Source organism: Phoca vitulina, unplaced genomic scaffold (assembly GCF_004348235.1).
Source record: "Phoca vitulina isolate PV1807 unplaced genomic scaffold, GSC_HSeal_1.0 scaffold33, whole genome shotgun sequence".
Taxonomy (NCBI): domain Eukaryota; kingdom Metazoa; phylum Chordata; class Mammalia; order Carnivora; family Phocidae; genus Phoca; species Phoca vitulina.
In genome coordinates, this window is record NW_022589736.1 from 16,462,815 (window position 1) to 16,476,051 (window position 13,237).

Genomic DNA, 13,237 nt, shown 5'->3' on the forward strand with positions numbered 1-13,237 from the left:
TCAGGAACTCACTAGCCTTTGTAATAAACAACTCGGACATAACGTTCTCAACTGGGGAGAACTGCTGCTTTCAGCAAACCCGAGGCAGGAGGTCTGCACAGGGAAGCAGCAGGTAGACTAGGAAAGCCTTCCAGACTCCTCATCCATCCTTGCCTCCCACTTAGCTCTGCCTCCTCATCCCCACTCAGCAATTCTCCCTTCCTATTTTTTTGCACATTCCTGGCCCAGGAAGCCAGGGTTCCAGTACCAGATGCACCCACTAGCCGCATATGTGGCCTCAGGGAAGTTACTTCACTCCTCAGGGATTTGTTTTTCTTATCTGCATTATCTGGACTAGATGCCTTCCTATGAGCCTATGGAAAGAAAACAGACTCAGCTATAAACATTTAGAAGTAAGTACAGCATTGCAGAAAAGGGCATCTTAATTAAAGCAATATACATTAGGTTCATGTGATTTAAGGTTCTTTTAAAAGCTCTCCGTTAGAGGACAGAGCAGGCAGTTACACTTGCTTTCTTGAGGCTTCTTTTCTCTTTCTCAGTGCCCCGCTAAAGGCCCACTCGTACTCTATGCCTTCCCACTCTCCCTTTACCCTCCCACCCTCTTTATTCTGGAATGAGTCATACTTCGAAGGGCTCAACTGTTTCCCTTCCAGCACTTGTTCTAAGACTGCAACTCTACACAAAGCACTGAGTTCTGTATATAATGAGATCTTTCCCTCTCGTCCCCTCTCCTGATGTTACCAGGCTCCTGTCATGTCCCAATAAAGACAGGTGTCAGGCAAAGGCAGCAGGGGGAGGAGGCGGCACCACTGGACCAAGCTTAGGAGGCCTCCCACCCGTCCCTTGTAACATGAGGGGTTTTGCTCAGAGAGCATCTAGGGTTCTGTTTGGCTTTGCGTTCTGTTTCCAGCTTTGCTGGATGTTAGTCATTTTACGGACTCCTCTCTGTCTTCCTGGAGTTACTAGCAGGAGTCATTTCTTGAAAACCCCTTGGGAATGTCAAAGGACGGTTGTGTGCTTTCTTAGCAACCAGAGTGGGGAGCGTGATGCCGTGAAGGTGTAGTGTCTCGGGCCTGTGTGGGGAAGCCGGCGGCCCCATGCGACACCAGGACACTATGGAGCAGGTGGACGGAGGTGAACAAATGAGAACATGGGCCAAATCTCCATCTGGCTGAGTTGTTCTATTTACAACTCTGGATAAACTCCCTCTGAACTGGACACAACCAAGAACACTCCGAGGACACCAGCCTTCAGAGCCCTTTCCAATCCCACTCATGGCCTCCATTCACCTTTGCCGGACTCTGGTTAGGACCTGCCGTCTCACACAGTTATGTGTGGGCCAGGCCCTCACGCAAAGCTGAGATCTCTTAGATGCATCTTATAAAACAGGAGGCAAGCAAGCAAGTGTTGGGGGGTGGGGAAGAGAGGCTCTGCACCATGGGAAACTGGAGACAGGCACCTAGCTGGTGAGATGTCGGGGTGCTAAGCGGAGCCCACACTCCAATGCGCTCACAGGTGTGAGCCAACACGCCCAGGGGTGGTCGCCTTTCCTGGCAGCCCTCAAGTAGGTCGGATTCGTCTTCCCACATCAGCTGTCAGTGTTTTCAGTGGAAAAGAAGTTGCGTGTAACCTTCTAAAGACCTTCTTTCTTCCCTCTGAAATAACACAGTGATTTTAAAATAAAACAAACCCCTCTAAAATCAATAGTTCTATGTCTTTTTGTTCTTCTCCCTTCCCCATCATCTCGGATTTCATAATTTATTCAAGAGCTCTTGGAAATGGGGCACAGAAAAATTAATGAGCTCTGAGGAATGAGGTCGTCCCTCCAAGTTAGGGTTTTATGATTGTGCACCATTTGTTGGGTGGAGGTTGCATGATGGTCTCAAATTGTACTTTTTCATGTTCCCTGAAATACTACTTTTCTCCTCAGCCTGTACACTTACAGTAAAAGTCAACATTTTCCCCCCAATAATGTTTACTTAAAGTGACTACCATGCAGTTTTATCTGACGGCCAGTTACCGATGTCTTAATTGCATCTTCATCATGTATAAAATTGAAGTAAGAAGAACCATTTCTGAAAGCAGGTGCCACAGATGGGCAAAAAGTGAGTAACAAATCACCAGGTCACCTTGACTGGTCACCAGAAATTTGTCAGCATTCTACAAAATGGATCAGATGCTGCAGGTGTAAAAGCTTTTTCAGAAGGATCCAAGATCCGTTTATGTAAAGCACTGGACAAGTCAGGGAAATTCAATAAAAGCATTTTGGGGAAAACGCAGTCACCTCCTCACCTGGTGGGATTTAACCCAGAACAGCCTCTGGTTTTCAAGTTTATGTTGTGACTAATCAAAAGTGTCGGGAAAAGAAGAGGGGAGACAGAAATGACTCAGGACCTCAGCATCTGCCACTTTCCAGTCCCTAGGACTAGGGACCACACGAGTGCCGAGTGCACTGTTGGCTGCAAGCCAGTCTTTTTACTGATAAGGAATTGTTACATATTTTCTGGCTGCTGGTTTTTAGTTTCTCTGATTTTTTAGCTCTGTGTGTCCGGCCAGTCTAGGGTGACACGGACCAAGCTGACTTAGAGGTCTGGATTCAAATCAACATCAAAGCCTGAGCACTGCTTGCCAAGTCAAGGCAAAGAGAACAGCGCAGAGGACGGAAAGATGTGGGAAAATGCTGGGTGGGTGCAGATGGTAGAGAAGAGGCTCCCGCTCCTAAATGCTCCTGATTCCTAGACATGACATCCCCGTTGTCCCCACTCTCTGCATCAGAGCCACTGCCCCCCTTCCCCTCCCCGCTGTGACCCGTGGGTGGGAGAGGGAGGGCGGCCACGCAGGCGGCTCCACCAAACCCACTCCAGGGGGAAGTGGGACAAGGGCAGAGAGCCTTATACTTGGGAAAAAAACAACAACAACAAACCCAACTTCAATTATAAGCACTTCTCTGAATTAAATATATTTAGTCTATCAAAGGGGAGCTCCGAAGGTACGTCAGCCAAGATGGCTGAAGGAGACAAGTGCACTCAAATGTACTTCCGCCGTGGTGTAGACGGGAATCCCGAACTAACACGGCTCTAACGCACTTGAACTTTCACAACTCCGGTGGTTCTTCTGGGCAGTACTAACACTTCGAGCCACATCCCCAAATGCAACCACAGAAGCCCCAAGTGAGAGGAGAACAGACTCCAATTACCTGTTCCATTTCCATCCAAGCCTCGCAGATAAGGAAAACTGTCCACCTCGGACGGGGCGCTGGCGGCCGTGAGGAAGGCCGTCAGGTCGCTGTAGCTGGTGTTCTCAGGCAGCCGCAGGGCTCTCCTCTGGAAGTGAACTCGAGGCTGTGGCCGGGCACCTGCAGAAATGAACTTCGGAGTTACCTCCCGGGGAAGCGGCAAATCTCAGGCAACCAGGAAGCTACTTCAAGTGGCAGCGCGCCTCCCCGCCCCCTCCCCCTCGTCCCCGCCTCTCCGCCCATCCCCCATTCGCCACGCCCCGCAGGGCACAAAGATGTGACAACATGCTATTATGGGGATAGAAATAATAGCCCATTGTCACATTTGTTTTGACACAGGATGTTATTCAGGTTTTTAACAAAAAAGCTTTCCAAGTCCTATTTGTGAGCAAGCTTTGCACTGCCCAGCATTCGCCCTTGGGGGGGGGGGGCAACATTTTAGGAAAGGAAGTCCGCATCAGTGAAACGAGTAGATGACAGTTCATCTCTTTACGTAAACAAAGCAAGCGACACCCTTTAAGACTGTTACAAACACCTCCTTAATCTTCTGGTAAAATCTGGCTTCCCTCCACAGACCAAACTGAAGCCCGGCAAGGGAATTCAATGTGCAGCCTGGACAAGAACTCCAAACGAGAAGCTGCCATGTGGCATCCAGTCTCTGCGGGTGGGGTGCACCCTATTCGTCACAGCTCATGTTGGGCGTTTGAGGACGAGGCTCTAGAAAGGAGGTGGGAACACTCCCTTTGGGGCAGGCAGCTCAGTGTGCAGAAGGACGGGCTGGGCCCCTTCAGACAGTTACCCTGGTGATACCGTCGGCAGCATGGGCTCCAGATGTTGTTTTGGCTGCAGAACCCGAACCTGTGTTCCCCTAATGCTATGGCGACAGTCACAAGACGTCAAGGTGCTAAATCATTTTGCGCAAACCCAGCAAAAACATCCTGAAGACACAAGTTAATACAAGTGGGAGTTGTGGCACTTACACACTTCCGTGGATTAAAATAGCCATTCCTCAAAAGCAGTGATCCGCCCTGGCGTTCTGGTCACTGCATATCCTGCCCCGGGCCTGCAGTTTCCCCTGTGGTCCGCTGGGGGCTCCCTGCCCCCCATCTGGGGCCGGGGCTGTCTGGCACCACAGCCCAGCCCCAAGCTGGTGGTCTTTATGCCTACCCCAGGGTTCCTTTTAACCCTGGATCAGAAACTTTCAGGTGTGGAATAAGCTTATCCAAAAGGGTTCTAGCAGAAGGGAGTTTTAGAGCTCAAAGATATCAAAGAGTCCACATTCCTCTTCCTACAAGTGAGGCCGCAGAAGCTCAAGAGATGTGAAGTTTGGGGTAGGCTGGCTGGAGCATGTACCAGCGAGGTGGCGGAGAGTCAGATGCCCCCCATACCACCTAAAAATCACTGGTTAGAGTTCTCAGATGACTGGTTCTCCACTCCATGAAACACAGGCCCCACTTTCGGGCCCCTGGGAACCTGATGCCCCAAGTCATGACTCCTATCTGCGTTCCGTCACCTCCACTGAAACTAACTGGATGGATTCGCGGTCCTGTCTCAAACCTCCATGGCTTCTCTCTACCCCCAAAACAACCCACAGCAATGCACTAGCATCCAAGTATCTGTCTCTGTTCACTCCCAGCTCTGCTCAGTCTGGTCTTTTCCTTTGATGTCACAGAAGACTGATGTCTTCCTTCTGTCACCTCCTTGGTCCACACAGAGTCCGGACACCTCGAGCTCCCCAGGACCACCTCCACGCCCGGCGAGGAGCGGTCTGCTTCTCTGTTCTTCTCCCTGCTGCACTCGGAGATGGAAAGTCAAAGCCAACCTTTTCTTTTTCACCCCTTCACCCCCAATGACATAACATTACTCCCTCCCTGATCCTATTATTGTTGTCAGTGATAGTGAACTTTCCCAGAACTTACTTCCCTTTGTCTACTGTTTTTCAATCTAAACAATGCTGCTGGTGCCCGCCTTGGTTACACACAGTGGGGGAAACAAAGAATTTGCTAATAAGAAGAAAAGAGTGTCTATAGTGTGACGGGGCCAAGAGGGACTTGTCCTCATGAGGGTTGAGGCAGAACAGGGTGGGAGAGGTGCTGCCTTCCAGGCCTCAGGAAAAGGGTGACTGCTGACAGGTGAAGGGGGGATCACACTGACCCCCTCAGGGGGACTGGCCTGGAACTTGGGAGACCCCAGACCTAGCTGCTCCCCGGCTCTCAGGGGCCATTGGCTGTCCTCCCTTCCCTCTCTCCCTCACCTCTCTCTCTACCAGACACGCAGCCTTCTCTTGCTCTCTGGCATATCATGCATTAAATTTAGTGGGAGATGCATCTCTCTCCCCTCCCCACCCCTGCTCTGCCCTCCCTCTGCCGCCTCCCCTTCCTTTTTTGTGCAGGAGAACTTGGTCACGAGCCAGACATCTGGGCTCTATCTGCTGTGACTGGTGGGTGGGGGGCACAGAGGGGCAATGCCTGGGGCAGGTTAACTAGCAGGGGACGTGTCCTGTCCAGCCGATTGGACGCACGCTGTGACCAGCATGACAGGGATCCCTGTCTGCTGAGGGACCAAACACACTCCCAGACACAGAGCAAAGGCAAGACCTCTCTCTGCCTGCCGAAATGACCCAAGAAACATCTGAGGAGTTACAGAAGGGTGGAAGCTACTCTAGGCCTCAGTGTAAATGGAATCCAAAGTGTTTGTGTGGGGCTGGGGAGTGGTTACGTCCTCACGCCTATCTTCCTCTATCAGTGCTGCTGGATTTCCGCAATTCCAGGACGGGGTGTGATTGGCTGGGGATGGGAGGACCGAGAGGACAGGCCTGGCTAGGTCTTTTCTGGATGCCTCTCCCATATTCCCCACAACAGCGGGTTCTCAAATTTTCTCTGTTCTTCTCAGACTCAGGGTTCCATCCCCAGCCCCAGATGCTCAGGCCCTCTGTTACTGAAAACAATGGGGCCACCACCTACTGTCTCTGTACTTCAAAATCTCTTTCTTCCCTCTTCTCTTGTCCCTTCTGTCCCTGCTCTCCTCCAGGGTCAGTCAACCCAAGCCTCCATCCCAACTTCTGCTTGTGATGCTGCAAGACTTGGCCCAACCAACTCTTCTTGCCTTTGTTAATCATCTTTCTCTACAGGCTTTTCCTCCACAACCAACAAACATACCCATTCCTTCCTCATCTAGAAAAATAACACCAAAACAGGACTTGAATGCTGTTATCCCTGTAAGGGAATGCCTCCTCTCCTTCCACCCAACCCCCAATGATCTGGCTTTTACCCACAACACACACCGCCCTCGGAAATGTCAATGGATGACTGTATAATCTGCAAACCCATGACTATTTCTCGGCCTTCCTCCTCACTGACCTCTTTACAATGGCCCACACTGTTCACCGCCCCCGCCCAGGAACCCCTACTGCTTGGCATTCACAGTCCTGCACGCTGGTCTCTCGAGTCAGCTGGCTTTTTCCTCTGCAAGTATGTTTTTTCTCCTCCCACCTCCAAATGAAACAGTTCCTATGGGGCTGCCTTCAGCTGCCTCCATTGTTTCTGGGTTCTTACCTTATTGACTCCCCTCCATGGTGACCTTCCTGTCTGCCCCGATGCTCTTCCGAGCCCAGTGTCTGTATTTTCTCTGCCTTCGGGGCACCTCCACCTGGATGCCCCACCGGCACTCCAACACCATCCCCTAGTTTCTCTCCCACTTCACCACACCCCCGTTCTGCTCAACACCCAGCTTTGCTTCCAGGCTGCCATCATTTTCCCTTTCGATTTTTCTGCGCATCCACTCACTGCCAGGACTGGCTAATCTCCTCTCATCAACATTTCCAGCATCATCTTCTCCTCCTTTTCTGCCTCCACCCTACATCATCCTACATCACCCCTTGCCTTAACTGTGCTCCCGCCTTTCACCTTTGCCGCTCCATCTACTGACACACTGACTTTTCTAAAGTCGCTCTGGTCACATTCCTTCTCTGCTCAGAGACCTTCAGTGGATTGCCACCACTTAGCAAACAATGACGGTGGTGACAGTTACAGACTAGCACAGACCCAACCTGCTCTAATTCCTGTCCTGTAAATGAGAGGTGCAATTCAGTACTTCAGAATTAACAGTTCTTTTTTTTTTTTTTTTTTTAAAGATTTTATTTGAGAGAGAGAGAGAGAACGGGGAGGAGCAGAGGGAGAGGGACAAGCAGACTCTTGCTCTGCGCTCAGCGGGGCTCAATCCCACAACCCTGAGATCACGACTGAGCCGAAACCAAGGGTCAGACACTTAACCAACTGAGCCACCCAAGTGCCCCCACAAAGTTCTTATATACATATTATTTCACTTGATATTTACAACAATCCTCTGAAGAAAGAACCCTCTCCTCTATGAGTGAGGAAGCGGAAGCCCAGAGCGGTTCCACAGTCATTCTGTTAGTAAGAGACAGAAAGGAATTCTTTCGATCCTACTTTTCCCCTCCTAGTACACCACGCCTACCTCTCACCCTCTGGCTAAGCAGGACTGCACAGCTCTGTGCTTCCACACGTATGTTCGTGCCTTTTCCCCAGTCTCTATCTGCACATCCTACACATCATCCAAGATGTGTCCTAAATGCCACCTCTTCTGTGGAGACGTCCTTGATCCCACCCCAACCTCTAAGTGCTATTTGTATCTTTCTTTCTCCAGCATGGATTTTTTTTTTTTTTAAGACTTTCTTTATTTGAGAGAGAGAGAGAGAAAACACGAGCAGTGGGGAGGGGCAGGGGGAGAGAGAGAAGCAGATCCCCACTGAGCGGGGAGCTGGACTCGAGGGGCTTGATCCCAGGACCTCGGGATCAGGACCTGAGCTGAAGGCAGACACTTAACCGACTGAGCCCCCCAGGTGCCCCTCCAGCACAGATTTTACTGTGCCCTGTATTATGTTTATTTGGAAACGTGTACATCTCCCTAATCAGAGGCACCATGAGAAAAGAACATGGAGCAGTGGAATCACTCAGCGCTACATTTAAATTTTTCTCCTATCATCTTTTATTTGAGTGACTTTGGGCTTCAGGTTCTTTGCCTTTCAAACAGGTATGAATCATGCTTGTCTCGTAATATGGTGCTGTGATGCCAGATCTGAGCGCACATGCGTGATGCCTAGCAGGGCCTCTGGGTACATAACACGTACAGGATAAACATTAATTTCCCATCTCCTCTCCCCTTTTAGATGGAAGCTCCCCCAAAGCAGGTGTTCTGTAAAACACATTGCACTGTGTTCTATACATAGCTGGTGCTCAACAATATTTACAGAATTACATGTAAAGATAAACTACATTGGGCAGCTCACTAGGTCCAAATAGCGATCTGTCTTAATTCTGACTAGGTCAGGATTCCTCAATTTGGCCCTACTGACATTTCAGGCCAGGTAATTCTTTGTTGGGGAGTGGGGGACTGGGCTGCCTAGGCACTGCATCATGTCTGACAGCATCCTTGGCTTCTATCCATCAGATGCCAGGAGCAGCTCCCAAGTCGTGACAACTAAAAACGTCACCAGACACTGCCCAACATCCCTGGGGGACAAAGCTGCTCCAGACTGGGAACCACTGCACAAGATACTCTGAGCATCCTCACAATGATCCAGACATGCCTCTTCTCTGCAAGGGGCACTGGATATGTGAAGAGGAAAAGGACAAAGGCTCCGCCGTCCTGGGGCTCAGGAGTACAGAAGGCTTCATGGAAATGGCTTAATTACCACAATGTTTTAAGTGCCAAAATAAGAGACCTATGCGGAAAAGTACAGAGGAAACTTCGAGAGAGCTCTGTGGGTGGCATCTGTGACTGTGTCTGGAGGTGGTGTGGGGGCGGGGGGAAGGGAGCGCACACCTGGAAGCAGGGCCAGCCTGAGCGGGGAGGCTGGGGAGGGCGGGGGGCCCTGGGAGCCAGGTGCAGGGGTGTCGGCAGGGTTCCCGGGATGGGAGGGAAAAGATCGCGTTTGCTCTCACCCCAGTTCTGATGGCGGCGGGTGGAGGGATGGAGGGACTAGAGGTCGGCCAGGAGGCTGTCATAAGGGGTTCACGTGAGAAACGATGGAATGCCGAATAATGACAGCGGCCTGGGGATGGAAGAGGTAGCTGGAGGCGGACACGAGGGCAGGGAAGAAAGAGCGGGAAGAGGCCAGAGGGGCAAGGAGCTGAGGAGTGAGAAGCCATCCTCCAGGAGGACGCCTGGGTCTGCGCAGCTCGACCCGGCCCCCACCCCCCCACCCTCCACACCCTGCGGGGTGACCAGGACCCAGAAGGAGGCCCCCCAGCAGCCTCAAGCTCCATGGAACTCTGTAAGGGAAACTTCCAGAACGGCGTGAGGCAAAGGAAAACTGAGGCGTGCAACCCGCGAGGGCGGACTTCTCCCGTTTGGGAGAGGATGGAAACGCGAGTGGAGCCTGAAGGAGGAAGGGGGATTAGGAAGGGCTTTTCCTGGAATGGCAGGGTTTAGGGAGCTGAGGGACAGCGGGAGGAGAACGATGGAGGGAGGCCTGAGGAAATAAGGGGTGGGAGGACCTGCGAGAGAAGGGGCCCGTGGTGGAGGAGGGACCGTAGCAGGCACGTTACAAGGCCAGAGAGAAGCCACCATCCTCCCCTGGTGGCTTCTCCTCTCCGTGAACCGTGGTGAGGTCATCGCTAAGAACAGGGGCACGGAGGTGGGTAGTGCGGGGCGCGGTGTGCATGAGGTGGGCGTGGCTTACAGCGGAGCTCTGGGGGCCTGAAGTCAGTGGGTGCTGACAGTGCACCCCTGAGCAGTCAGGCATCTTCGTGGTATCCTATTATTTTTTTAAATGTAAATTCAATTTAGTTGACATATGGTGTATTATTCGTTTAGTGATTCATCAGGTGCATAGAACACCCAGTGCCCATTACATCAAGTGCCCCCCTTAATGCCCATCACCCAGTTACCCCATCCCCCACCCACCTCCCCTCCAGCAACCCTCAGTTTGTTTCCTAGAGTTAAGAGTCTCTTATGGTTTGTCTCCCTGTTTTTACCTTATTTTATTTTTCCTTCCCTTCCCCTATGTTCATCTGTTTTGTTTCTTAAATTCCACATATGAGTAAAATCATATGGTCTTTGTCTTTCCCGGACTTATTTTGCTTAGCATAATACCCTCTAGTTCCATCCACATCATTGTAAATGGCAAGATTTCATTCTTTTTGATGGCTGAATACTATGGTGTGTGTGTGCGTGTGTGTGCATCACACGGTACCTTCTTATTCATGTCCTCACATTCGGAGTCAACAAGATGCCCCATTTCTGAGACCCATGAAGGTCTGCTGGATGCTCTGGGAGCCAGAGCTGCAGGCCAACTGCTCAGAATTTACACAAGTTTTAAGTGCCAAAATAAGAGACCTATGCGGAAAAGTACCTACAGAGAGGAAAACAAGTGGGCAGTCTTTTTATTTTTCTAGGAAAACTCATTTTCTATGAGTTTATTCTATTTTACTTGGGTGTAAACAATTCAAAACAAAAACGTCCACTGAAGCATGAAGCATCTAACTACCGAGAACAATGGGTTCCTTCCCCTCTTCTGTGTTCATCTCCACCCAGTGGCCTTCATTCTTTGAAAGCTTTTACTTTAGTGTCACATAAAACTCATCACCTAAGACTATGCACGTAACGTGTGAAGCTTCATCACTGAACTGTCATCACGCTACCTACCTTTTCTCAGGAGCGTTTGACACATTATAACATCTGAGCAACACGTTAAAATTCAAAGACTTACAGTACTTACATTTCTGATCGAATAAGAATTGATTTTTCTCCTCTGAATCCACTAAAAAAAATAAATTCACCTACACTTGACCAATCTGAGAACAAACATTGAATACAGCTTTTATAAATACAGTTTTATATTAATTTTATAGAACAGAACTGCAAAGACCAAAAATTATCTACACATGGCTTTCCTTCCAACTGGTAAGAAAACATGAAACAGCATGCAGCATTATTATTTTTTAAAAGATTTTATTTATTTATTCATAAGATATATATATATATATAGAGAGAGAGAGAGAGGCAGAGGGAGAAGCAGGCTCCCTGCCGAGCAGGGAGCCTGACGTGGGACTCGATCCCAGGACCCTGGGATCATGACCTGAGCCGAAGGCAGAAGCTCAACCATCTGAGCCACCCAGGCGCCCAGCATGCAGCATTATTATTGTCATGTCTCAACTCTACTGAGACAAGGAAAAACACAAGGAGCAATTATTACACTCATGAACAAGGATCAGTGAAAAAAACTAACAAAATTTCTGGAGCGCCTGGGTGGCTCAGTCGGTTAAGGGTCTGCCTTCGGCTCAGGTCATGATTCCAGGGTCCTGGGATTGAGCCCGCGTTGGGCTCCCTGCTTGGCGGGGAGTCTGCTTCTCCCTCTCCCTCTGTGCTTGTTCTCTCGCTCTCTCTCTCAAATGAGTAAATAAAATCTTAGAATTTTTTCCTAAGATTTTATTTATTTATTTGTCAGAGAGACAGAGAGAGACAGAGAGAGAGACAGAGCACAAGCAGGGGCAGAGGCAGAGGGAGAAGTAGGCTCCCCGCTGAGCAAGGAACCCCATGGAGGACTCAATCCAGGACCCTGGGATCATGACCTGAGCCAAAGGCAGACACTTAACCGACTGAGCCACCGAGGCATCCCTAAAAAAATTTTTCTATTTATTCAGTCATTCAGTGAATTGCTCATTGAATACCTATCATAAGGCAGGTATAGGGCCAGGCCCTGGGAAGGTTTTAAGATGAACATGACATACTTCTTACCTTCAGATTTTAAAATGTTAGTTGGGGAGATAAGGTATTACTACCAAATATGGGAAAGGGAGTTATCATAAAAAGATACACAAGCCCCAGCTGGAGGGTTGTTTTAATACACTCTTCTGGTTATTGATAAAGACATGAAGGGCAAGAAGGGAGAGAGAGATGGGTCAGAATGCAAGGATGGGAGCCAGAGGGCACGGAAACTGCAGGAACACCTGGTTCTGGGCTCAGGACAACTCGGGGCAACACAGCAGGTGTCTGTAGATTTCACTTGAATGCAGTGTCATCAACAGGACTCCACTAATCCCCAATCTGCGTCTCTCTGACCTGCTACTAACTGCCTCCCTTTTCTTACTCATACTTTCTCTTCTCTTCTAACCTGGGCTCCAAGGTGGCCTGCCATGCTCACAGACCCTCTGTACCTCAGAACCACTCAGCTGAGAGTCTCACCTCTTCTGGGTTCTTAGCTTGATTCCACTAAAAGGAAGAGAGAGAAGAACGGATGGCTCCAGATTTTCTCTTCCAGCTGGGTCCCAGCCCTTGGCTGCACTGTGGACTGGTTACCCCTGAGCCGGGGGTCACATGATATAAGCCCCTTGGCCGCTGAGGTTGAAGGGCAAGGCACCGCATGAATCACATCTCCAGGGAAGATGGAGACAAGACCTCCTGGAGGATGTGTCCTTAGCTGGTCTTGACGTCCAAGGAGGGCTTGAAGACAGATTGCAAGGTGGGGTGGGACACCCCAGATGGAAAACAGAAAAGGAAATTCAGTTAGGCTAGAATACTTTCTCCTTCAATATGTGAAGGAGAAGAGCCCAGAGAAGGGAGGCTGAGGCTGGATCACAAGGTGGGTGTGCGCTGTGGAAGGAGACTGGATTTTATTCTAGGGCATGGGGGAGGGGAGGGGGGGTGGGGGAGTGAAAGAACTAGAGCTCTGCTCCCAGAAGATTCCTCTAGCAGTTTAGTGCAAGGTGTACTGGAAAGGAGACACAAGAGGTGGGAAGTCTGGTCAATCTCACGCCCAGCGCCAATCCAAACTCAAAGACTAGAGGCAAGTACACCAGCTGGGGGCTGCTGCATGGTCTGAGGGGAGAGTGACCAGGGCCTGAATCAGGGCACAGGCCTGGCAATGCAAGTGGGCAACAGAAACAAGGCAAGTGTGTGCAAGCACGGGAACATCACATGAAATTACTCAGGGTATAAGGCCTGGGCCCTGGAACGCTATTTGACTCATAGAGCACAAGA

General features: G+C 50.1%; 1 protein-coding gene across 2 annotated transcripts in view; it reads right to left on the reverse strand.

The window, feature by feature from the left end:
• Positions 1-13,237, reverse strand: part of FAM171A1 (family with sequence similarity 171 member A1) — a 124,671-nt gene that overhangs the window by 31,058 nt on the left and 80,376 nt on the right. For both annotated transcript variants that reach the window (XM_032426094.1, XM_032426095.1), the window contains exon 4: positions 3,197-3,355. In XM_032426094.1, coding sequence (XP_032281985.1) covers positions 3,197-3,355 — 159 coding nt within the window. The remainder of the gene's footprint in view (positions 1-3,196; positions 3,356-13,237) is intronic.